At 43.8% G+C, this 26399-nt stretch overlaps 2 protein-coding genes and 1 non-coding gene across 3 annotated transcripts; 1 reads left to right on the top strand and 2 right to left on the bottom strand.

Annotated features, from left to right (window-relative positions):
- Positions 1 to 564: 564 nt before the first annotated feature.
- Positions 565 to 3706, bottom strand: LOC127331437 (SNF1-related protein kinase regulatory subunit beta-1). Its single transcript, XM_051357609.2, has 4 exons — positions 3319 to 3706; positions 1420 to 1604; positions 1158 to 1320; positions 565 to 1038 (listed from the first exon to the last, which is right to left on the bottom strand). The coding sequence occupies exons 1-4, from the start codon at positions 3505 to 3507 to the stop codon at positions 724 to 726; spliced, it is 852 nt and encodes a 283-aa protein (XP_051213569.1). The 5' UTR covers positions 3508 to 3706; the 3' UTR covers positions 565 to 723.
- Positions 3707 to 16575: 12869 nt separating this feature from the next.
- Positions 16576 to 20509, top strand: LOC127331436 (rhodanese-like/PpiC domain-containing protein 12, chloroplastic). The gene is made up of 8 exons (XM_051357608.2): positions 16576 to 16889; positions 17062 to 17187; positions 17933 to 18024; positions 18696 to 18796; positions 18876 to 18986; positions 19704 to 19812; positions 20014 to 20064; positions 20171 to 20509. Exons 1-8 carry the CDS (start codon positions 16658 to 16660, stop codon positions 20249 to 20251), a joined length of 903 nt encoding a protein of 300 aa, XP_051213568.1. The 5' UTR covers positions 16576 to 16657; the 3' UTR covers positions 20252 to 20509.
- A 1554-nt stretch (positions 20510 to 22063) lies between these two features.
- On the bottom strand, positions 22064 to 22136 carry TRNAA-CGC (transfer RNA alanine (anticodon CGC)). The gene has a single exon. It is a non-coding gene; the product is annotated as a tRNA-Ala (tRNA).
- Between the last annotated feature and the right edge of the window lie 4263 nt (positions 22137 to 26399).

Here is a 26399-nt window from a genome sequence, read left to right as displayed (position 1 = left end):
CGTGTGGTTTGCTTTTTCTATTTGCTAGGAACATTGAACCGGGACGGACGTTCCTGGTCACCCGCATCGTATGGCTGCCGTCCCGAGGGATCAGAGGATTTGATTGATTGGGGACGCTCACAACGCTCCTCAAGGTCTCATTTGATTCATAGGATCGAAAAATCATAGAAATAGAAAAATCATAGGATTGGGATATCATGGCTAGTTAATCTTATAGGAAGATGAGTTTTATTTGGTTGTGCCAAAGGAAATTTTCTATGAAGTACAACCTAATGTTTTATTCCTTTAGAATTTGCACTACAAGATTCATATAAAATTAGTTCCTATAGGGGATATGTTCCTATGAATCGAACAACTAATATAGGAAATTTTTATATAGAATCTAAATCCTACACAACTATTCAAATCCTATAAATCAAGAAGCCCCAAAAAAAACTTTGAAAAAAAAAGTTGTTTTTTATAAATAAAAAAAAAACAGGTACGTCTACACCTGCTCTACCAAATCGGCGTCGCACCCGAAACACTCTGTAACTTTTTGTGAAAACTGAGTTTATTCTTGGGCACTGTCATCGACTTTGTCTCAATAAAAACCTTCACAATTCCAGAACAAATTTAGGACCAGCAAGAGGCTAAATCATTCCTGCATAAAGTACACATTGGTTTATGTTTGATCTAATCGGCAATGTCTTCAGGAAGTCGGCAGCAGCAGCTTTTACACGCTAGCTATCTCTCAATGGCTTTGTAGAGGACGGTGGTGACATATTTGGATCGGAACCGGTGCGTGTGGCCGAGCGCCACCAGCGGCTGCGCGCCCCACCCCTTCTCGATGTACAGATGGTTGAGCACGACGTGCCTCGGCCTCGCGCATTCACGCTCCGAGCTGCGGGAGTTGAGCACCCCGAGGTAGAGCTGAGACGGGAGGGTGGGAGGCTCCTTGCTGAACTCCTTGTCATCGGGGACCTGGAAGCCGTAGCTGGAGTCCGGGGAGGAAGGTGCCATCAGCTCCGATACGCTCTCCACGCTTTCCGGTACAAAATCCTGCATCCATAAGCCGAATCATCAAGAGTACGAGCACACTTGGTTCAAAGACATGATCACCGTCAGTGTCCGAAGTGATGCTCTATACATGCTTGGTATGATCATAAATTGACACTCACATTGACGTCAAGAAGATTCACGATGTTACCCATGTTGTCGGTTTCGCAGGGAAGGTCGGGCAGGAATCTCCTTTCTCCGTCGACAATGAATCTGTACCTGTAAACTCCAGATGGAAGCTCTAGCAAGATGGTGTGGTCTTTCCCAGATTTCTGAACGGTTTTCCTGTCATGTATGTTGACAGTGTCAGTCTTCCATTAAGTTGATCAGTTTTACGGGGAAAGAGAATGTGGAAGTCTTCTATCTGGCTAATGAAAAATGTACTTCGATGTCCAATTATCCCAGGATCCTTCCACGTAGATGTTCTTCCCTCCATGAGGCCACAAAAGCAGAGTAGGAATCCTCTTTTGAGGCGGGCCGTCAGAATCATCCTGTTGATCACGCATCAATATCTGGTTGAACACCGGAGGCGGTACATCTGTAGCTCTTTGCAGTGGAGTTACAGGACTCTGCAGTGTACAATTATATGTCAAATCCGTTTCAAAAAAAAAAAACGCATTGGAAGGAAATGATGTGCAAGAGCTGGACCAAATGAGGGGTTGATAAAACCGTTGAAAAGAGAGCAGACCCTGACATGTTGGCTAACAAATACACAACTTTTTTTCTAGAACAAATTAAGGCCATTAACAGGTCTAACTGTATTGTTCATCAGAAATCTGGATACAGCAACAAACAGATCTAACTGTATTGTTCATCAGAGATGAAGGAGTAATAAGGACATCGCCGGGAGTGTCTTTCAACTAAAAATCTCTCGGCGACCTTCTTTATATACATGCTCTTTACTTTATATTCAGAAATAAAATTGATTTTTATAGATCCAAAACCAGTTGGCATCAATAAAAATTACCAAATTAATGAACTATGTTATTTTATGGACATAGTTACAGACACGAACTATGTTATAAACATGGTGACAAACATCGAGTTGGCTAGTACATGTGAATTTATGTTGTTTTTCCTTGTTCATGTCTGACTAGTAACCAGTTCATACATAATAGCAAATCATCTGAACAACAATAAGTTTCGGATCAACACCATTTCAGACACCAACGGCGTAATTCTGACAGATAGGTAGCAGGGCTCAAATTAACCATAGTTGTCAGCAAGTAAGGTGTGTTTGGTTGGTGCCCATATTAGCCCTACCAAATATTTGGCAAGAGTTGGTTGCCAATTTTTTGGTCAAGGAATTCTTAAGGTGTGTTTGGTTGGTGCCCATATTAGCCTCACCAAATATTTTGTCAAGGGTTGGTTGCCAATTTTCTAGTCAAGGAATTCTTAGCCCACGTTTTGCCCAATTATTTGGCAAGAATCTGTGAGTGAGAAGGGTAGACATCAAGGGTACGTTTGGTTTATGTCCCAGTCAACCCCGCCAAATCATTGGCAAGACCAATATTTTGGCGAACGATTCTTGCGTCCGCAATTCGCCCACGATTGGCGAGAAGTTACGCTGCAATAGCTGGGCTGGGTAGGGCTAGCCAATATTTTAGGAGCGAACCAAACAGCAGCCGGATATGATGTGCCTACCAATATTGTGGTAAGGCATGCATCGGCTTCGAACCAAACATATCCCTATTGGCAGCCAAAATTTTGGCTACAAACCAAACAATGACTAAAATTTTATGGGCAACCAATTTTTTTGTGGGGCTACTTGGGGAACCTAACCAAACACACACTTAGACCACGTTTTGGCCAATTATTTGGCAAGAATCTGTGAGTGAGAAGGGTAGACATCTATTGGCAGCCAAAATTTTGGCTACAAAAACAAACAATGACCAAAACTTGATGGGCAACCAATTTTTTGGTGGTGCTACTTGGGGAACCAAACCAAACACACCCTAAATAAATGTCTTGGAAGTTCCAACACCACTGTAATCTAATCGAATCATTCCTCAAAAAAATAAATCTAATCGATTTGAGAGACGGTATCCCTCAAACTGGCGCGGAACTGATCGAACCACTCGGACGCGATCATGATCGGAACAATACTGAATTAATCGCAGCACAATTCACGAATTAACCACGCCCTCGATCGCATTGCATCGGGAGCAAGATCCCTAGGCGATCAAACCGCGCGCACACAGGACGCTCTACACAGATCGTGTAAGAGAAGAATCGAGATGGAGGGAGAAAAGATCAGTTACGTGATTGATCGATCTGACTGACCTGGGGCACGAACATGCGCGGCGAGTGCGGCCGCGGGGGGCTTCCCGGCGAGGACGAACCTCCCGCTCCGCCCCCACCCCTCCCTCCTCCGACGTAGCCCGTCGAGGACGCGCGCCGCACGTGGCCGCGCCCACCCTCGTCCATCTCGGCGTCCGCGATGTCCTCCAGCCTGCCGCTCGCGTTGCCCATCGATCGATCTCAGCCCGAGATCGACCACCGCCTCCGCCGCGGGACGCGCGGGCAGAGGAAGAATCTGTAGCAAAGCCAAGCCGGCCGGGATGTCGTCTCTCTCCGTCGTGCCGCCGCTGCGATCGCGGCAGAGAGGGGGAGGACGAAGCGGAACTGCCTATGGATCAACCCGGTGCTACTGGGTTTGCCCGGGAAACAAACGAGTCCAACGCGCCGGATGCAGATATAACGTGGCAGCCCAGGCCCATTGGTTTTCCAAGTCTGGTCGCATGTTTCCATTTTTTGTAAAAAGTTTCTATATTCTTCTTTCTGAATTTTTCACGGAAACATCTCTTTTTTGGAAGATATCTTCAAATCATCGATTTTTATGGGTTCACGGATAGCTGAGGTGGCATCTAGCGGTAGCGATTTCTGCCAGGTGATCAACATATTTACAATCCCCCAATATTTGCTGCTATATAATGAGGAATTTGGGTTATAAGTAACCTACCATAGAAGGCGAGCAAAATACTAGAAATGTGGTTAGTAAAAAAAGTATACTTGACACAAATGTCGTGGATTTATGATATTTTTTTTAAAAAAAAAGACACATGAGAAACGTCAAACTTGTGTAGGGTGAATTGTGAGCCGAATGTGTCGCCGACGCGAGGTGTCGTTAATCGTTTGAGACTGCATTGGGGAGATAAGTATTGTCAAGGAGTGAGCAACGATGCTAAAGTGGATGAAATAAGGGACGTGGTGTAGGATAACGTTGCATAGAAAACAAAAATTTTCCTACCGCGAATACGCAATCCAAGCCAAGATGCAATCTAGAAGACGGTAGCAACGAGGGGATTATCGAGTCTCACCCTTGAAGAGATTCCAAAGCCTACAAGATGAGGCTCTTGTTGCTGCGGTAGACGTTCACTTGCCGCTTGCAAAAGCGCGTAGAAGATCTTGATCACGGCGCCACGAACGGGCAGCACCTCCGTACTCGGTCACACGTTCGGTTGTTGATGAATACGACATCCACCTCCCCGTTCCAGCGGGCAGCGAAAGTAGTAGCTCCTCTTGAATCCGACAGCACGACGGCGTGGTGTCGGTGGCGGTGGAGAATCCCGGTGGAGCTTCGCTAAGCGTGCGGGGAAGAAGGAGGAGTGGGGTGGCTAGGGTTTGGGGAGAGGGGGGCGCCGGCCATCTAGGTGGTGCGGCCACCTTGTGCTTGTTAGGGTGGCCGGCCCCCTCCCCTTGGCCCTCATTATATAGGTGGAACACCCAAGAGTTGGTCTACAAGTCTTCGAATAAGACCTCAAACCAAAATCTTCCATATCACATGAAACCTACCCAAGCTAGGACTCCCTATAGAGGTGGGATTCCCACCCTTCCTTGGGAGGGGGTGGCCGGCCCCTGATGTCTACGGGTGCTTCTATTCTTGTAGACAGTGTTGGGCCTCCAAGAGCAGAGGTTTGTAGAACAGCAGCAAGTTTCCCTTAAGTGGATCACCCAAGGTTTATCGAACTCAGGGAGGAAGAGGTCAAAGATATCCCTCTCATGCAACCCTGCAACCACAAAGCAAGAAGTCTCTTGTGTCCCCAACACACCTAATAGGTGCACTAGTTCGGCGAAGAGATAGTGAAATACAGGTGGTATGAATAAGTATGAGCAGTAGCAATGGCACCAGAAAAGTGCTTTGCTATCCAGGACTGGCGTGTGATTGATGGTGGTAATATTGCAGACAGTACAGATGTAGTAGAACAGTAAACAAGCAGCGATAGCAGTATTTAGGAACAAGGCCTAGGGATCATACTTTCACTAGTGGACACTCTCAACATTGATCACATAACAGAATAAATAGATAGATGCTAGACTCTACACCCTCTTGTTGGATGATGAACACCACTAATTGTGTAGGATTACACGAACCCTCAATGCCGGAGTTAACAAGCTCCACAATATTCAATGTTCATATTTAAATAACCTTAGAGTGCAAGATAGATCAACATAACCAAATAGATCACATCAATACCATCATAGTAATAGTTAACTTCATAATCTACAAAAGATCACAATCATAAACTACGCCAAGTACTACATGATGCACACACTGTCCACATTACATCATGGAGGAGGAATAGAGTACTTTAATAACATCACTAGAGTAGCACATAGATGAATAGTGATACAAAACTCATATGAATCTCAATCATGTAAGACAGCTCATGAGATTATTGTATTGAAGTACATAGGAGAGAGATGAACCACATAGCTACCAGTACAGCCCCGAGCCTCGATGGAGAACTACTCCCTCCTCATGGGAGACAGCAGCGGTGATGAAGATGGCGGTGGTGTCGATGGAGAAGACTTCCGGGGGCACTTCCCCGTCCCGGCGGCGTGCCGGAACAGAGACTCCTGTCCCCCAGATCTTGGCTTCGCGATGGCGGCGGCTCTGTAAGGTTTCTCGTACCGTGGCTTTTCCGTCTCGAGGTTTTAGATCGAGTGGGCTTAAATAGGCGAAGAGGCGGCGTCAGAAGGTCAACGAGGCGACGACACCATAGGGGGGCGCGGCCCCCCCTTGGCCGCGCCAGCCTATGGTCTGGTGGGCCTGTGGCCCCCCTCTGACCTCTCTCGGGTGTTCTGGAAGCTCCCGGGGATTCTAAGATGCTGGGCGTTGATTTCGTCCGATTCCGAGAATATTTCCTTACTAGGATTTCTGAAACCAAAAACAGCAGTAAAACAAAGAATCGCCCTTCGGCATCTCGTCAATAGGTTAGTTCCAGAAAACGCATAATAATGACATAAAGTATGCATAAAACATGTAGATATCATCAATAATGTGGCATGGAACATAAGAAATTATCGATACGTCAGAGACGTATCAGCCCCCCTTGGGGAGTCCACTTGGGACTCCTCCCCCTTTAGGGTTGGCCGGCCATGGAGGTGGAGTCCCTCCAGGACTCCGCCTTCCTTAGTGGTTTCTTCCGGACTTTTCTAGAACCTTCTAGAACCTTCCATAGAATCTTCCGGATCATTTTAAATCTTATAAAATGATTTCCTATATATGAATCTTATTCTCCGGACCATTCCGGAACTCCTCGTGATGTCCGGGATCTCATCCGGGACTCCGAACAAATATTCGAACTCCATTCCATATTCAAGTTCTACCATTTCAACATCCAACTTTAAGTGTGTCACCCTACGGTTCGCGAACTATGCGGACATGGTTGAGTACTCACTCCGACCAATAACCAATAGCGGGATCTGGAGATCCATAATGGATCCCACATATTCAACGATGACTTTAGTGATCAAATGAACCATTCACATACGATACCAATTCCCTTTGTCACGCGATATTTTACTTGTCCGAGATTTGATCATCGGTATCACTCTATACCTTGTTCAACCTCGTTTCCTGACAAATACTCTTTGCTCGTACCGTGGTATGTGGTCTCTTATGAACTTATTCATATGCTTGCAAGACATTAGACGACATTCCACCGAGAGGGCCCAGAGTATATCTATCCGTCATCGGGATGGACAAATCCCACTGTTGATCCATATGCCTCAACTCATACTTTCCGGATACTTAATCCCACCTTTATAACCACCCATTTACGCAGTGGCGTTTGATGTAATCAAAGTACCTTTCCGGTATAAGTGATTTACATGATCTCATGGTCATAAGGACTAGGTAACTATGTATCAAAAGCTTATAGCAAATAACTTAATGACGTGATCTTATGCTACGCTTAATTGGGTGTGTCCATTACATCATTCATACAATGATATAACCTTGTTATTAATAACATCCAATGTTCATGATTATGAAACTAATCATCCATTAATCAACAAGCTAGTTAAGAGGCATACTAGGGACTCTTTGTTGTTTACATATCACACATGTATCAATGTTTCGGTTAATACAATTATAGCATGGTATATAGACATTTATCATAAACATAAAGATATATAATAACCACTTTTATTATTGCCTCTTGGGCATATCTCCTTCAGTCTCCCACTTGCACTAGAGTCAATAATCTAGTTTACATTTGTAAAGATATAACACCTTGGCCTTCTGGTGCTTTATCATGTTTTGCTCACGGGAGAGGTTTTAGTCAACGGATCTGACACGCTCAGAAACGTATGTATTTTGTAATTCATTTGCGTCTCAACGCATCACTCATTTCCAAATGAGTCGGCATTAAATATGTTTGGTCTTCTGGTGGAACCTTAATTCTGCGGTCTGAAATATGTCACTAATATTGTCACACACAATATAGCTTCAAAGTTCTGACTCTGTCGGAACTACACCAAGTTCTCAAAGAACCTCTTGACTTTAACATCCTTTGTCATTGTCAAAACAATGACATACTCTGCCTTCTTTTGTAGAATCCGTCACAATATTTAGAATTCTTCTAAATCTAGCATAGACAACTTCTAGCTTATTGTGCTACCTTTTAAACAACACTTAGCCTAATTTGAGATTTGAAATTTTATTTTCATATGTGACAAAACAAATATCGGTGCAACACCTTACAACGATTTGTTTGTCATTTCTCCATACAAAACTATATATATATATCCTTGGTTCTTCTTAAGTACTCAAGAATATTCTTACTGTTTTTCAATGATCATCACATGAATTATGCTCATAACATTTTTAAGAGCACATGACATCTGGTTGTGTACATATTATTTGTGATCTATAATCACTCATGTGTTTTTACTCATTGAGTGTCAGATACACTCAAGTCTTGTTAAACCTTCACATGACAAGAACATTTTCTTAATATTTCTATATTGAACTACTTCAATATCCATTCTATGTACTCTGACTTAAACTTATTATGTGTTTCAATCTATCTTCATAGATCTTGACACTAAATATGTTTCAGTCCATATCCTTTCATTTGAAGTTAATTTTCAATGAAACCTTTTAATCAAGTATATAATTACATCATTTATAACCAACTATATGTCATCTACATAAGTATTATAAATATGTCTGATGACCCACAAGTATAGGGGGTGTATCGTAGTATCTTCGATAAGTAAGAATGTCAATCCCAACGAGGAGCAGAAGGTGTTGACAAGCAGTTTCGATGAAGGATTCACTGTAAATGCTCACAGACAAGTATTCAGGGGGTTTTGATGTAACAGTTGAATAAAGTACGAGTAAGTAAAGTGCGAGGGTAACAATTGCAGCGAGTGGCCCAATCCTTTTTAGCACAAAGGACAAGCCGGTTTGTTTACTTATAATAACCAAACGTTCTCGAGGACACACGGGATTTTAGTCTAGTGCTTTCGCTACATACGGCTAAATAATCTTCATTGTTATGATAAGTGTTGTGTGGGTGAACCTATGCTAATGCACCGCCCTTCCTAGGACTAATACATACTTGTGATTATACCCCTTGCAAGCATCCGCAACTACAAGAAAGTAATTAAGAATAAATCTAACCACAGCCTTAAACTCTGAGATCCTGCGATCCCTCCTGCATCGATATACCAACGGGGGTTTAGGTTTCTGTCACTCCGGCAACCCCGCAATTGGCAAACGAATACAAGATGCATTCCCCTAGGCCCATAAATGGTGAAGTGTCATGTAGTCGACGTTCACATGACACCACTAGAAGAATAACACCACAACTTAAATATCATACCATTGAATATTACTCAACCATAGTTCACTACTAACATTTAGACTTCACCCATGTCCTCAAGAACTAAACGAACTACTCACGAGACATCATATGGAACATGATCAGAGGTGATATGATGATGAATAACAATCTGAACATAAACTTGGTTCAATGGTTTCACTCAATAGCATCAACAACAAGTAGAGATCGATACCGGGAGAGTTTCCCCTATCAAACAATCAAGATCAAACCCAAATTGCTACGGCGGTGACGGTGTCCAGCGGTGGAGACGGCGGTGATGATGGTGGAGATGATGATGATGGTGATGGAGATGATGTCCAGCTCGATGACGGTGACGATGGCGTCGATTTCCCCCTCCCGGAGGGAATTTCCCCGGCGGATTCCTGCCCGCCGGAGAGCTATTTTCTCTCTGGTGTTCTCCGTCCCGCAGAGGCGGCTGTAACTCTTCGCGAGGTACCCTCTGTGGCTTAGGTTTTCGGGACGAAGGATTTCGCGAAGAAAAGGAGGCGAAAGGGGCTGTGGGCCCCCCACACTACATGGCGGCGCGGCTAGGCCTTGGGCCGCGCCGCCCTAGGGTGTGGGCCCACCCTGGGTCCTCCTGGCTCCTCCTTCTGGCTTCTTTCGTCATCTTGAAAAATAGGATTTTTGGTATAATTTCCTTCCACAGTTGATCTTCCGAAATATTGCGTTCTGACGGTGCTTTTTCCAGCAGAATCCTGGCTCCGGTGCTTGATCCTCCAATAATGATGAAACATGCAAAATAGATGAAATAACATAAGTATTGTGTCCCAATATGAAATATATCAATGAATAACAGCAAATTATGATATAAAATAGTGATGCAAATTGGACGTATCAATGTCTCAGCGCTCCCACTTAATTTCTTGCAAATGCAAGCCTCTTCATCGTCTCTAATGAAATCAAAAAACTCTTTGACTATTTCATCCGGTGAAGATTTCAACTCCGTGATACTTACTTCATCTAATTGAAGTTCGTATACCTATCTAGTATTCCACGGACTAGCAAAACAATTGGTTGTATCTTGTATACACCTTTAATACACACTTCTGTTAAGTAGTGTATTTTGCCATCCTACTAGCATATCTCATAAAAGAAATATGTAGTGATTACTAGAATAATCCACATAGACTATAAGCATTGCTACGAAAGATCTAATCTTATCGCAGTCAACTCTTTGAACTTTGTCGTAAACAACTTTTCGACAAGTTGAGCTTCTTCAAGGATATTTCATCCAAGTCCATCAATTTTATAGATCTATTTACTTTCAAAAAGTATTCATCTATCTTGGATTTCATGGCGTATAGCCATTTTAACGGAGTCAGGGCCCATCATAACTTCTTTATTTGTAGTTAGTTTATCATTGTTCAAAATCAATCCTTTGTCCACAAATAATTTATTTGATCACAAAGTAAACCATACCTACAAGGTTCAATATGTACTTCGATCTCCATGGCTAAAACACTTTGTAGTCATGGGAGCCATGATCGTCGTGGTCGCTTCCGAAACCAATTTCCGATGCTGCGCTACTCTGATCATTATGCTCAGGTTCATAAACCTTATCAAGTTCTATTGTCCTCCCACTGAAATACTTCGCTAGAAAACAATTTCTTTGAAATAAGCAAGTAACATTAACAAACACTTTTGTCGTTTACTTCATAGTGGAAAGAATTCCCAATCAATTCTTTGGGATAACCAACAAAGACATTCATCCGATTTTGGTTGTAAACTTTTAGACCAAAATTTAAAGAAAGGACTATTAGGGTTTATACCCATGCCATAACCTGTATGGTGTCATTTCAACGGATCATGATGATGCTCTATTTAGAGTAAAAGCGGTAGTCACTAAAGCATAATTCACAAAAATATAATGGCTTTATTTTATCTCATCATTAATCCAACAAGGTTTGGATACATCTCTCGGATACTATATCATCACTATGATACTCCAAGAAATGTGAGTTGTAGAACAATTTCATAACTCTCTTAGATGTTTGCTAAAACTCGTAATTCAAATATTTTCCCAATGATCCAATCATAGATATTTGACTTTTCTATTACGATGATTTCCACTTCATGCTGAAATTTATTTGAATCCATTCAAATGTTTCAAACTTCTTCCTTATTGAATATATCCACATATATATACTTAATTCATTGTTGGAAGTTTTCATGAAGTAGAAGAATCTCCCGCACACAACTATGCCCAGTGAACCACATACATCATCATGTATTTTTCCACTAAGTTAGTTGCCCGTTCTACTCTTGGCCTATGAACGGTATTTTAGTCATTCTATTTAGAAAAGATTTTGCAAGCGCCAAACGATTCAAAAATCAAATGACTCCAAAAATCCATTTGCATGGAGTTCCTTCATGCGTTCCTTTCCAACATGACCTAAATGGCGGTTCCACAAATAAGTGGAATTCAAATCATTTGCCTTATGGCATTTTAGCGTCAGTGTTATGTATGTGTGTTTCACCATTAAGATTTATAATAACTTATCCATCGTATATGGAGTAATGTCATAATTTGAACAACTCATTGTTTTCATTTGACCAGAGCAAAATAACAATTATTAAGTTCTTTATTATAAATTCTAAGGGCTAGATAGAATGCCAACGACGAACATGATAACACTTTATTTTTGTTCTAGACGTGCATTCCTATCATATTCCTTGTTAGTCACTTAGGCCATTGTATTATTGTATTGCGTTGTTTTGTATGACACTTCATACCAACCAATATAGTACTAATACCCAAGAATTTCATAGTGTGACCTAACTAGGAATACAACCATAACATGTATATCATTTATATACACCTGAGCTAGACTTTCTATTCTTTTCTTTCTTTCTGCCAATAATCTTTTGTAGTTTCTCTTTTAGCTTTCCTCATTATTTAGAAAAACACTTCAACATCAATAACTTCTAGATTTGTTGGTCAAATACCAATAACCTTGAGGTTCTTACTTTGAAGTTGATCATCATATGACAAGTGTTCCGGATTTCACTATTAGTAACTTTGTAATATGATGAACAATTTCACTCATAATTTTATCCATCATATTATGACGACTTTCCGAGACCATGTCTGTACATGCTAGGCTCGTAAAGTTTTAACCTTGGTATTCGCATGTGCAAATCTGGCTTGCACCCGTTGTATGCACACGTAGAATTTATCACACCCGATCATCTCGTGATGCTTCGAAACGACGAGTCTTAGCAACGGTGCATACTAAGGATGATAACTTCATGGATATGCGAATATTATTAGTGCTCCAATAGTTGGAGGATTGTGACGCCTGGCGTCTTCAACCTTCATATATTTCCATAAAACTTATGAGTTTATGTAGTCTCACCAAATTTATATTCTATCATCTTGCAATAAGGTCTTAGATATCACATATATCTCATACCTTGATTATTTCAGAAAAATAAATTTTCAGCTCCTTACTTTTCAAACAGATTTGAACTTCAAGTTTCACGGAGACAAGATAACTTTAGATACTAATTGAAACCATAGCTCTTCGAATCAACAAAGTGAGGTTTACTAAAAGTTTGCAATAGGACCTAATCAATTCTTGATTCTTTAACAATACGGTACCAATCCGTAAAGTTTCTTGTCAGATTTTAACAGTATTTCTATCTCAATAACAAGACTAGCGCATGGTAGAAAACGGATGCCAATACTACAATATTAATTCAAAACACTACTCAGACTATGTTTATGATAATTAGTTCATGTTTTAATCTAATTACTAATGAACTCCCACTTAATACAACATCTCTCATAGTTGTTAAGTGGTACACGATCCAAATCCACCGCACCTAAGTCCGATCATCACGAGACAAGGTGTGATTTCAATGGCGAACACTCAAAGTGTTCATCATATCAACCATATGATTCATGCTCTACCTTTCGGTATCACGTGTTCCGAGACCATGTCTGTACATGCTAGGCTCGTCAAGGCCACCTTAGTATCCGCATGTGCAAAACTGTCTTGCACCCGTTGTATGCACTTGTTGATTCTATCACACCCGATCATCACGAGATGCTTCGAAACGACAAGTCTTGGCAACGGTGCTACTAAGGATGAACACTTTATTATCTTGAGATTTTAGTGAGGGATCATCTTATAATGCTACCGTCGCGATCTAAGCAAAATAAGATGCATAAAAGGATTAACATCACATGCAGTTCACATGTGATATGATATGGCCCTTTTGTCTTTGCGCCTTTGATCTTCATCTTCAAAGCACGGACATGATCTCCATCATCTTCGGGCATGATCTCCATCATCTTCGGCGTAGCGTCAAGGTCAATGGCGCCGTCTTCATGATTGTCCTCCATGTAGCAACTATTACAACTACTTTGAAATACTACTCAACATGAAATTTAAAGACAACCATAAGGCTCCTGCCGGTTGCCACAATACAATAATGATCATCTCATACATATTCATCATCGCATTATGGCCATATCACATCACCAAACCCTGCAAAAACAAGTTAGACGTCTCTAATTTGGTTTGCATATTTTACGTGGTTTAGGGTTTTCGAGAGAGATCTAATCTACCTACGAACATGAACCACAACGTTGATACTAATGTTGTCAATAGAAGAGTAAATTGAATCTTCACTATAGTAGGAGAGACAGACACCCGCAAAGCCTCTTATGCAATACAAGTTGCATGTCGAACGAGGAACAAGTCTCATGAACGCGGTCATGTAAAGTTAGTCCGAGCCGCTTCATCCCACTATGCCACAAAGATGCAAAGTACTCAAACTAAAGATAACAAGAGCATCAACGCCCACAAAACCATTGTGTTCTACTCGTGCAACCATCTATGCATAGACACGGCTCTGATACCACTGTAGGATAACGTTGCATTGAAAACAAAAAATTTCCTACCGCGAACACGCAATCCAAGCCAAGATGCAATCTAGAAGACGGTAGCAACGAGGGTATTATCGAGTCTCACCCTTGAAGAGATTCCAAAGCCTACAAGATGAGGCTCTTGTTGCTGCGGTAGACGTTCACTTGCCGCTTGCAAAAGCGTGTAGAAGATCTTGATCACGGCGCCACGAACGGGCAGCACCTCCGTACTCGGTCACACGTTCGGTTGTTGATGAAGACGACGTCCACCTCCCCGTTCCAGCGGGCAGCGGAAGTAGTAGCTCCTCTTGAATCCGACAGCACGACGGCGTGGTGTCGGTGGCGGTGGAGAATCCCGGCGGAGCTTCGCTAAGCGTGCGGGGAAGAAGGAGGAGTGGGGTGGCTAGGGTTTGGGGAGAGGGGGGCGCCGACCATCTAGGTGGTGCGGCCACCTTGTGCTTGTTAGGGTGGCCGGCCCCCTCCCCTTGGCCCTCATTATATAGGTGGAACACCCAAGAGTTGGTCTACAAGTCTTCGAATAAGACCCCAAACCAAAACCTTCCATATCACATGAAACCTACCCAAGCTAGGACTCCCACTAGAGGTGGGATTCCCACCCTTCCTTGGGAGGGGGTGGCCGGCCCCCCTTGGGGAGTCCACTTGGGACTCCTCCCCCTTTAGGGTTGGCCGACCATGGAGGTGGAGTCCCTCCGGGACTCCTCCTTCCTTAGTGGTTTCTTCCGGACTTTTCTAGAACCTTCTAGAACCTTCCATATAACCTTCCGGATCATTTTAAATCTTATAAAATGACTTCCTATATATGAATCTTATTCTCCGGACCATTCCGGAACTCCTCGTGATGTCCGGGATATCTTCCGGGACTCCGAACAAATATTCGAACTCCATTCCATATTCAAGTTCTACCATTTCAACATCCAACTTTAAGTGTGTCACCCTACGGTTCGCGAACTATGCGGACATGGTTGAGTACTCACTCCGACCAATAACCAATAGCGGGATCTGGAGATCCATAATAGCTCCCACATATTCAACGATGACTTTAGTGATCGAATGAACCATTCACATACGATACCAATTCCCTTTGTCACGCGATATTTTACTTGTCCGAGGTTTGATCATCAGTATCACTCTATACCTTGTTCAACCTCGTTTCCTGACAAGTACTCTTTACTCGTACCGTGGTATGTGGTCTCTTATGAACTTATTCATATGCTTGCAAGACATTAGACGACATTCCCAGAGTATATCTATCCATCATCGGGATGGACAAATCCCACTGTTGATCCATATGCCTCAACTCATACTTTCCGGATACTTAATCCCACCTTTATAACCACCCATTTACGCAGTGGCGTTTGGTGTAATCAAAGTACCTTTCCGGTATAAGTGATTTACATGATCTCATGGTCATAAGGACTAGGTAACTATGTATCGAAAGCTTATAGCAAATAACTTAATGACGTGATCTTATGCTATGCTTAATTGGGTGTGTCCATTACATCATTCATACAATGATATAACCTTGTTATTAATAACATCCAATGTTCATGATTATGAAACTAATCATCCATTAATCAACAAGCTAGTTAAGAGGCATACTAGGGACTCTTTGTTGTTTACATATCACACATGTATCAATGTTTCGGTTAATACAATTATAGCATGGTATATAAATATTTATCATAAACATAAAGATATATAATAACCACTTTTATTATTGCCTCTTGGGCATATCTCCTTCACGTGGCTATGGGCGTAAAACGTACACACTGCAGCTTGAAGATATATAGATTAAATATATCTCTTGGACCGAGAGGTGATGGCGACAGCTCATTTGGATGTTTGCATTGAACCTTGGTATTAGACATTCGGGAGCATTGTTAAAAAAACATTCAGGAGCATTCGGACCCGAATACCCCAATTGTATGTGTTTGGTGGGTCAGTGCATTGGACCTAGATATTTGGTCTCAACATCTTGACCCCGGTCCAAACGGAAAAAAAAGAACATAGCAAATGCCTAGGGGTTAGGGTAGACGTTGTTGGGTATTTCGGTGGCTCCACATCGGCTCAACGTCGTGTTTCTCCTTCCCCTTCCGAACTCGATCTTCTCCCTCTGTTTAGAAATCGATGTCTCCCTCGAACACCCTAGCGTCGCCGGCGGTGGCGCCAGATACCCTTGAAATACCAATTTTGAGTCTTTGAAATTCAGTTCTAGCTAGATCCATATTCTCGTAGCTATTTTCGAACAGAATACTCTTTCTTTTAAGGAAAAGGAAGCACTCCATTCTTGTAGACCAAGGAAATACTCCATTCTATTTTTCTGAGAAACTTTTTTTTCTTTCAAAATCTGGAAGCCCTCCATTTGTGCTGTAAGAAAGGGCACACTCCATTAGCTGCAGGCCCGTTTTAGCCCATGGCCAGACCCATCATAGCCCACAAGTGTGAACTACGAACGTGCGCATTTCTGCGGCGGGCCCAGAAACAGGCCCCGGCCTTCTCCAAGCAACAGCATATTCCGCATCCCATCTTTCTCTCCCCTCGCCGTGGCAAGCGACGAGGAAGACGACGACTGTTAGCCAGCCGCCCAGCCATGCTTGGTCTCCGAGCTACTAGGGCGGCGCGCTTCCCGTGCCCGTACTCCCCTTCCTCCTCCTCCTCCCAGGCGGCATCCCTCTCCGGGTTCGCGCGCCTCGCCCCCCTCGCCGCCGGCAGCCCCGCGCCGCCGCCCGCGGCCCTCTCGCTCCTCGCGTCCGCGCGGCCCATCTCCGCGACGTGGGGCTCGGCCATGCGTCCCGCCGGCCAACCCAGGCCCAGCACCAGGGGTGAGTGAGGCGCGATTGCGCGCGTGTCTGACAATTTGCTGGGGAGATTGGGGAGCACTTTGTTCAGTTGTGGACTGTGCTTCCCTTTATCTTGCTATATTGTTTGCATCAATTTGGGGGTGGTTAGTTGTGGCGCGGAACTGATGGCCTGGCATGTATCTATGTTTGGCAGTTCTCTGCACTGCTGCCGGTAGCGCTCAGACTCCGAGGGAGGGGAAGGAAGTGCTGGTCCAGCATCTGCTTGTTGGCGAAAAGGATGCCAGGCTTCTGGTCGATCTGGAGAAGAGCATCGCTTCAGGTAACTATTAGATTCTTCTTATTTTTCCTTTTGGGTGCTTTGCTAGTTTGCTGTTTTCGTAATATCTGATATAGTTAGTCTAGAGAACTATACTACTATCCAATGTGAGGTAACATGTACGCCTTGCAAGATGGGTGTCTTTAAGTTCTGATATACGGCACGTCAAAAAAAAGTTCTGATATACGAAACCACATATGCTTGAATGCATCCAATCCATGTCGGTGTATATGTTTAATGTCTAAATTCAAGTCCGTGTTACAGAATTAGAAATATACGTGCCAAACTGAATTCAAGAGCATCGCTTCAGGTGACTACTTAGATTATTCTTGTTTTTCCTTTTGGGTGCTTTATTGGTTTGTTGTTTTTGTAATATCTGATATAGTTAGTCTATAGAACTATACTACTATCCAATGTGAGGTAACATGTACGCCTTGCAAAATGGGTGTCTTTAAGTTCTGATATATGCAACCACGTATGCCTTAATGCATCCCGTCCATGTCGTTGTATATGTTTAATGTCTTAATTCAAGGCCGTGTTACAAAATAAGAAATGTTGATTGCTGAGCAAGTGAGCATACGTGCCAAACTGAACTAAGATGACTCATCTGGAATGGATGGTAACATGTATGCTTACTTTTTTTATGGATAACTATGGGAAAAATGCCACTGGCGAGTAGAAGACATTAAAAAGTGCACAATAGCTGTTGTTACAATGAGAACGCTGTTGTTTATTTTTTGCATTTCAGGGGTGGACTTGAGTGATTTAGCTGTGGAGCACTCCTTATGTCCATCAAAAGATAATGGCGGTATGCTTGGGTGGGTTCGGAGGGGACAGATGGTACAGCATTAACTTGCTTTTCTTGTATATACTAGTAGAAGAGTGCTGTAGTAGGACTTCACATATTATTTTTGTTCAACTGGGATACCCATGTACCTATGCTTCAGTGTGGAATTGCAATGATTATCTAACTATTTCTGGGCATTGGTCATGAAGTCCATGTGGGATTCAATTGGGAATGTTATTTTTCATAATACATTCTGTTATTTAGCATTGAATTTATGTGATTCTGTGGTGGGTTTTCACTTCTTCTGACCTCTAAATTATCAAGAGCTATCAACATCATCAACTGGCAAATAATAACATGTAAAATATTATTGTTGGTATAGTTTATTCGTTGTTTGCATATTTGCGGGGAACTGGTAGCCTTACAACAAGTTTATATTCCATCTTGTTGAATACTTCTATATGTTTATACACATCTAAATCCCTCTGCCACCAGTTCCACTGTTATTGACTGACTCCGTGCTCTCAGATATCTAAGTGTCTTGCTAGAACTAGCTAGTTACCCCCCATGAAACTCTCATCCTATCATCGATTGCCATCATATAAATGTTATTCTTTTTTATTGTTACATGCATTCCAGGGGTACTGATATTTCAGTTTATGTTAGTACTCTGGACAATGTGTTCAACAAACAGTACTTTAGTGTTATTACTTGGCTTGAGCAGGTACCGGAGTTTGAAGAAGCAGCATTTAGCGCTCCTTTGAAAAAAGTTGTACGATGCAAGACAAAATTTGGATGGCATTTGGTGCAGGTCCTCTCTGAGAGGTAGTTGATTCTAACGACACAAGATATTGTATCTCTGTATAAATGTACAAGTATTCATATATTTTACGCCAAATGGCAGGGACCAATGCATGCTTCAAGATATTGCGCCAGAAGAGCTTCACGCAAAAATGCAAGATCCTAGTTTTATTGAAGAAGCTCAATTGATTGATGTTCGGGAGCCTGATGAAGTGTAAGATTCTTCACCATTGCATCTATGTCCCAGTTGTTGGTCATAAACTGATCCAAAATTCCAAATGACAAGTCCCTCACCATGTCATGATAAATTCATGTATGAAAAGCAATTACACATCTGCACCTGAGGATGCAGGATACTTCTCCAGTATTTTGCATTTTGCTCAATAGCACAATAAACCTTGCAACAGACTGTCAGGCAACAGTCATAATCTTGCCTTCCACGAGAAGATGATAGGTTTATGTGGTGTACCAGGAGTCCAGGATGTTAATGTGGGGCCTTTTCAAATCTTTTAAAATTTGGGTCCTTACAGTGCCATGATCTGAGTGGATAATCAATTTTACCTTGTCTCTTCTGAACAATTAAAACACGAAAGTGTTTGCCAGTTACCGTGTCTCTATTGTCTTTTGAAAACACCTGTCTGTATTATCAAGATTAAACTGTTAAACACCAACATAGTTTGCAGGTTTATATAGACTTGCAGTGTATAGATCCTTATGTAGACTTATAGTGTGCTAATCCCCTTGGACTCGCAAGACCAATTTGGGATGCAGAATTCCACGATTCGTCATGTACATTCAGATACTTGCCTAAGTTTTGCATTGCGGGTATATTATTGTTATGACCCAGTTCGGTGTGCTTACTTATCCTAAATGTTCACTCATTAGACCATTCTCATGGAGTTGATGCTGACTTTTTACTTATGCTTGGCAGGGAGAGAGCGTCCCTTCCAGGTTTCAAAGTTCTACCTCTCCGCCAATTTGGAACCTGGGGACCGGTCATGGCTGATGAATATGATCCTCAAAAGGACACATATGTTCTGGTAAGTTCGTTAGGACGATTAAAATGGCCTCAGTATGCTGCATAAAGGCCAGTGACCAAATAAACTGAAGTATTATAGTACTCCTACTTCCTACACATAAAGATTGAGTTGATTCAGTGAATGTGGAAGGGAACTAGCAACTGCATCAGTGGATTATGCCAGTTTCTAACTTCGCTTTTTGCCTCTTTCCTTTTGCTTCAGTGCCACCATGGCATGCGCTCAATGCAGGTAGCTAAGTGGCTGCAGTCACAGGTAATTGAAGTACCAACATAAATCTTCAGACTCCTTACCTGTGTAGAGTAATTGTGCATTGGTAAAATAACTGTATCCTCTGACAAGGTGAACCGTCGTTTTGCAGGGATTCCAAAAAATTTACAATGTAGCGGGTGGAATCCATGCCTACTCGGTGAAAGCCGATTCTTCCATCCCGACTTACTAGCCATCTGGATGGTCACCACTCCAACTCCGGAGCCTTCTCTGCATTCTTCTTTACCATACCAAACTAAAGTTATGTCCGGCTCCTATTGGTAGAATTTGGCAATGGTTTAATTTTGGTGCCAGGATTCGGAGCTACAATTTTCTTCTCACGCGAAATCTTGTATGAGGACTTATCTTTTAAGTTATATATGGAATTATGGTATAGAAAAGAAATGTTTGAGAGATTCTTATTGGATTGATGCAGTCATGTATTGGATTTCGCTTTTGGCTTTCTGAACTTGTGATATAGCAAGTGAAACTCAAAACTGATCCGGGGTGCCTACAAAACATATTTTAAAAAGTAAAAAAAATAGGTTTTTTTTTATGTAGATGTACATGTTCTATGTGTGCATGTATAAGTTTTACTACATAAAATCAGCAATATTTGTGCCTTGTGTAAAAAAGACAAAAAAAAAATGTCTCAAGAAATAGACTATCTTATTAACAAAAATTTCTCCTTTTTACACAGGGGATAAAACATGTCGGTCTTTGCTGAAACAACTTTGTGAGCATGTAACGTGTTAAGGTATACATGAGACTTATTTTTAACATTTTTAAATATGTTCAAAATGCATTTCAAATAAAGGATGCACATGCACCTGGGTAAACACCTTACCCATATAGCAAAGTCTTTTTTTAATTTCGTTCTTTCAAAATACAAGCAAGTGCAGCCTTGGCAAAAATAAAAATCAAGTTAAGAGAAATTTGTAAAATCGAATCATGTAGAATGCAGATCCATGAAAGTGCAGTAACTTGCGACTTGGACGCTTCCTCTCTCCCACCACTGTAGCGAGAGGGGCGATTTTCTGAAACCTCCCCGTCAACCCACCTTGCTCGCCGGCGATTCACGGTTTCCTCCGCCTCCGGCGGCCGCTCCGGCGGCGGGAGGTTGGGGAAACCGTGGATCCAGGCTTGTACATAGCGTAGGGCTTGGTAGGATCCCGGCCGGCGGCGCCATGGAGGCGGAGGCGGCGTTGGTGCGGGTTTTGGTGTCGGCTGGCTTCCCCTTCCGCGGCGGCGCTCCCTGGAGCTTCTCCGTGTGGCGGCCGACTTCCCCGAGCTCGCCAGTCTACGGATCTGGTGCGCTTGTAGTGCCCCAGCCGGATCCAGCGTGGTGGAGGATCCGGAGCTTGAAGATGAAGGTGAAGATGGTGATGGCGTTCATCGCGACGACGACGGCGCTCCAGCGAGTAGGATCTACGGATCCGGCGATCGGCGACTTCCCGGCTGCCACGGGGCTGGCTCCAATCCAAGGCCTGAGGCGGAGCAGCGGCAGCGGCGCGCCACCGACGGCTCCTGTTCGTCGCCGGAGTTGGGATCTAGAAGGGCTTCCTTGTATTTTTATGTTTGTTCTGGGTCTTTCTGTAAGAACGATGGGCTAATATTATCTTCACTTTCCGCAAAAAAAAAAAAAAAAAGAATCATGTAGAATGCAGTCATATATTGGATTTTGCTTTTGGCTTTCTGAACTTGTGATGTTAGCAAAGGTTTTTTTTTTTTGTTTCGTTCTCTCGAAATAAGAGCAGACAAGCAAGTGCAACCTTGGCAAAAATAAAAATAAAGGTAAGCGAAATTTGTAAAATCGAATCATGTAGAATGCAGTCATATATTGGATTTTGCTTTTGGCTTTCTGAACTTGTGATGTTAGCAAAGGTTTTTTTGTTTGTTTCGTTCTCTCGAAATAAGAGCAGACAAGCAAGTGCAACCTTGGCAAAAATAAAAATAAAGGTAAGCGAAATTTGTAAAATCGAATCATACAGAAGAGAGAAAACCTTGGAGGTGCGGGGAATCGAACCCCGTGCCTCTCGCATGCGAAGCGAGCGCTCTACCATATGAGCTACACCCCCCTATTCTGGTTACTCACCTCGCAAGAATGTCTATGAACAAAAGTTTAGTCGTATGATTTTCTATTTTTCGCTACCGAGAAGTGACCATTTAGTCACTCTGTCTATTACGTCTTCCCTGTCTATTGCGTCTTCCAACTTATGCAATTATTTGCGTACCATCGACGCTTTGCTGTTTCTTTCGTTTCTCTTCAAATGACCTCCATAAACCTACACTAAAAGACATTGAAAAAATACAGAAATCTGGTAAAGACTTGTCACACAAAACACATACTAGTATTTTTTTTTTTGGAGATGATACAAAAAAAAAACACTAATTTGCAGTCACAAGCAACTAGATGGATCAAAACAAGTGCACCTATGGAAGGCATGGCCTTGGCCATGAAGTAGACTGATTATTAGCCATCGTTCAAATGGATTGCGCTATCTTGATTAATCCTGCAGCTTGCAGATCCGTACGTACCAAATGGATAACTGCAATCCAAGATACTTTAAGGGAAAATGCGTCGTCTACACCGGGAGGCCATGAACAATGTCACCAAGGTTGATTTGGCCACACCGAATCAGGACGATGGAGCTTTTTTGGATATATGTGCAAAGGCCGGTAACTTCCCCAAAACCATGCAAACATGAAGAAGCGTTTTAGATATCTACCTTTTAGGGGGTCACAAAAACAACCGCATCATCCGAAATAACACGAGGTCCATGGTTCCACGTACCCGAATCTTGTGAAAGAGCCCATGACTAATGGCAATATTAAGGATTTGAGTGAGAAGGTTGATGCCAATGGAGAAGCAGCGAAAGGGAGTCCCCTTGGTGGAGCCACATATGAGCTTGATAACAGGACGGCCAACCACTCCGTTGAGTAGGACTTAGGAAGACGAAGTAGCAAGCAAAGCGACAATCCGATTCTAGAATCTACTCGGGAAGCCGCCCTTTTGAAGAAGGTCAAGAATATAATTTCAGATAATAAAGTCAAACACCTTCGAATTTCAATCTTGAATAAGAGAGTTGGGGTCTTGCACTTGTGAAGCTTTCTCGCAATTTTTTTGGCATGGTACTTCATTTTTTTATGAAGGCACTTTGCGCATTAGAGACGTTGCTCATTCATGAGTGTTAGAAGAAAATGTCTCTAAACGAACTAGTGCAATCAACGTTTTCATATCCAACTACTAAGTATATCAAAAACAAACTACAATCCCTTTGGGTTGAAAGATTTTCAAAGGAATTTTGGAGCAATCCAATTCATAGTTTTTTTTTCCGAAGTAAGCCATTTTGATCAAAGGTCTAAATATAGATTGCAGTTCTACACCTCAATTCCTACGGATTTTTTTTACATCCACTCCATGAGTTGAAAAGTGAAAAGATTCTATCTTTCTCCTTCTCCATCCTTGCTACAGTAGCCTTGAGAGTGGCTCCTCTCTCGCGATCTCCCCCAACTCGAATCTGGTGGCATTGCCTCCAGTAGAAGAGAAGGATGTAGTGATCGGTCTGTTCATCGTACATTTATGTGTTTTGGCTTTGTGCCGGTAGTTGGGGGAGGCATGCCAGATCCAAGCGGCCGGATCTTGGGCGGTGGTGTAGGGCTTCTGCTTGTGGTTCTCTTGCTCTTGAGATTGGAGCAAGCTAGGAACGACGAGGAGGGCTTACGACTCCTTCAATAAGGTCGTGGTGTGTGGCCAGCTCTCGGTGTGGAGCACATGCGTGGATAAGCTTCTTTCGGTTGACCATGGCTGTGCGGGGAAGAAAAGTGGCGATGCTCTATCCTACACATCGAAAATGTAGCGAGGAAGATCCGAAGGTGCTTCAATTTGGAGTTCATCCTCCACAAATGTTGATTGGCAGTCCACTCAAGACGTTGGCTGGCAACAACTCCAGGCCTCGACGTTGATGCGGCGTCATGCTCTGTTCAACCTACATCGGAGGCTCTTTGAAGATCTCGCGACGTCACACCACTTCCTCCCTACTCCAGATGTTTTCGTCCCCGGAGGTGGTGATGGAGGCTGTTGAGGTGATTGCTTTTTGTTCTATCCTTTTAAGGTACTTTTTATTAGAAACATAGAACAAACGCGGAATCTCTTTTTTTTTTTTTGCTTATTTATATGGTTGGAATATATACTTTCGCCTTTATTTGGGGTCTAGTTTGCAATTTGGTATGCAACCGCGCGCCTTTGATAAATGAAACATTTCGGCCTTCCCGGGCCATTCCTATTTTTTTTTTAAATCCACCATAACCTCCTTTTTACAACCATTCGTGTAGGACGAAGATACATTTTACTATGTGTTTTTCCTTTGTTCCATCCGAATGACTATTACCGATTTTCATATGTTATAATCATCTACTGTATTTTGTTCCAGCATTGCTATCAATTTTTTTTTGCTATTTCTGTGTTTTATAATACTGTGATCCAAAGTAAGGATGGCAATGGGTAGGGTATGGGCAGGGTAAAGCAATACCATACCCATACCCGTATAGTCAATGGGTACAAACTTCTACCCATACCCGTACCCATGGGTATAAAATTTTACCCATACCCATACCCGGCGGGTACCCATACGGTGGGTAGCTCAAATTATACACAAATCAATCACAATTTTACATTTATCGATAACAAATTTGATTAAAAAAATTAATTATCTTAACTCAATTACACGTACTTGAGTACATAACAATTAACATAATATAAGAAGTCACATTCTCGTATTCTAATTCATAAGTTAACAAAAGTTGATGGTCACGTAAGAAATTGACAATAAACAGGCAGGGTATGGGTATGCCCGTGGGTACGATGCTATACCCGTGCCCTACCCATGACTTGATGGGCAGGGTATGGGTACTATCCATGGGCATAAAAGTATAACCATATCCTGCCCGCGTGGGCACGGTACCCGCGGGTAGCCGTTCCCGTGGGTAAAATTGGCATCCTTAGAGCATCTCCAGTCGCGTCCCCCAAACCGTCCCCCAAACCGCGCCGGATTGAGCGTTTGGGGGACGTGTTTCGTTCGTACCGCGTTTGGGGGACGTCGCTCCCCAGTCGCGTCCCCCAAACAAAATTTCGCAAATTTTAAACTTAACTAGATTCGATTAGATTCGTCCAAACTTACATAGATTCGAACGAAATTTGACTAACTTTAAAACTAAACCTAATCTAGAACCACTTGCGGCGGCCGGAGGCGTCGTAGTATTGCTGGAAGTTGTACATCTCGTCGGTGATGACCTCCTGCTTGACGCGCTCGTCGACGGGCTCGTCCTTCACCAAGCCGCTTGGTCCTGCCTCGCCGTCGTCGGTGAGGTCCACCAGCGGCTTGCCGGAGTCGCGGATGGACATGGCGATCGCCGCGTCCAGGTCGCCCCTCCAGGCGTCCTTGTCGTCCATGGACGCCAAGAACGCCGCCCGCAGCCCTGGGCAGTCCTCGGGGTCGTCGGCCGCCGGCGATGAGCTGCTGCCGCCGCTCGTACTCCGCCGCCAGCGCCGCCGCGACGCTTCCTCCGGCTCCTCCTTCACCTCCGGCTTCGGGATGAGGAGGGCGCCGCCGCGCCTCCCTTGCTGCCGCCCGCTGCCGCTACCGCCACGCCTCGTGTTGACGGGCGTCGCCGGCTCCTCCTTGACCTCCCGTTTGGGGACGGTGTAGGGCGCCGACCGGTACGACGAGGACGGCGTCGATCGCGCCGGTCCCGCGGAAGAAGAGTGCGAGGAGGACGAGCACGTCGTCCTCCTCGGCTGCCATTGAGGAGACGGCGGCGGCGACGACGGCATCTCCGCCTTGGAGCGCCGTTGCGGAGGCCGCGGATGACGTTCTCGAGGGTGCGCCCGAACGCCCTGCAACGGGCGCGGCCTTCCCCTGTTCCACCGTTGGGCCCGCCGATGAGGCCGGTGGTGCCGTGCATCTCGACGTCGTACTTGGCCTTGAAGTACGTGACCCACCGGGGCCGTCGTTGTCCTTGGCCGCCCATGTCGGATCCGCCCGCTCCTCGGCGGTGAGTTGAGCCCGACGGCCTTGATGGCGTCCCTCCATTGGTCCGTCTTCGGCTTCGGCGGCGGCGGAACGCCAATGCCGTTCATGGCCATCTTCCGCCCGCCGCCGCTGGCAGCCGCATGTCCGGCGGATCGGATACCGGCGTGGTGGCGCCGCCCACGCTCCGCCACGGTGAGGCCGCCGCGTCCGGCCGTTCGCCGCGGCGATCTTGCGGGAGGACGAGCTCGACATTTTTTGAGCGGCGAGGGAGAGGATCCGGGAGGTGGGAGGCGGCGGCGACGAGAAGGA

Source organism: Lolium perenne, chromosome 2 (assembly GCF_019359855.2).
Source record: "Lolium perenne isolate Kyuss_39 chromosome 2, Kyuss_2.0, whole genome shotgun sequence".
NCBI classification, from domain to species: domain Eukaryota; kingdom Viridiplantae; phylum Streptophyta; class Magnoliopsida; order Poales; family Poaceae; genus Lolium; species Lolium perenne.
This window is presented reverse-complemented; position numbering and strand designations above follow the sequence as displayed.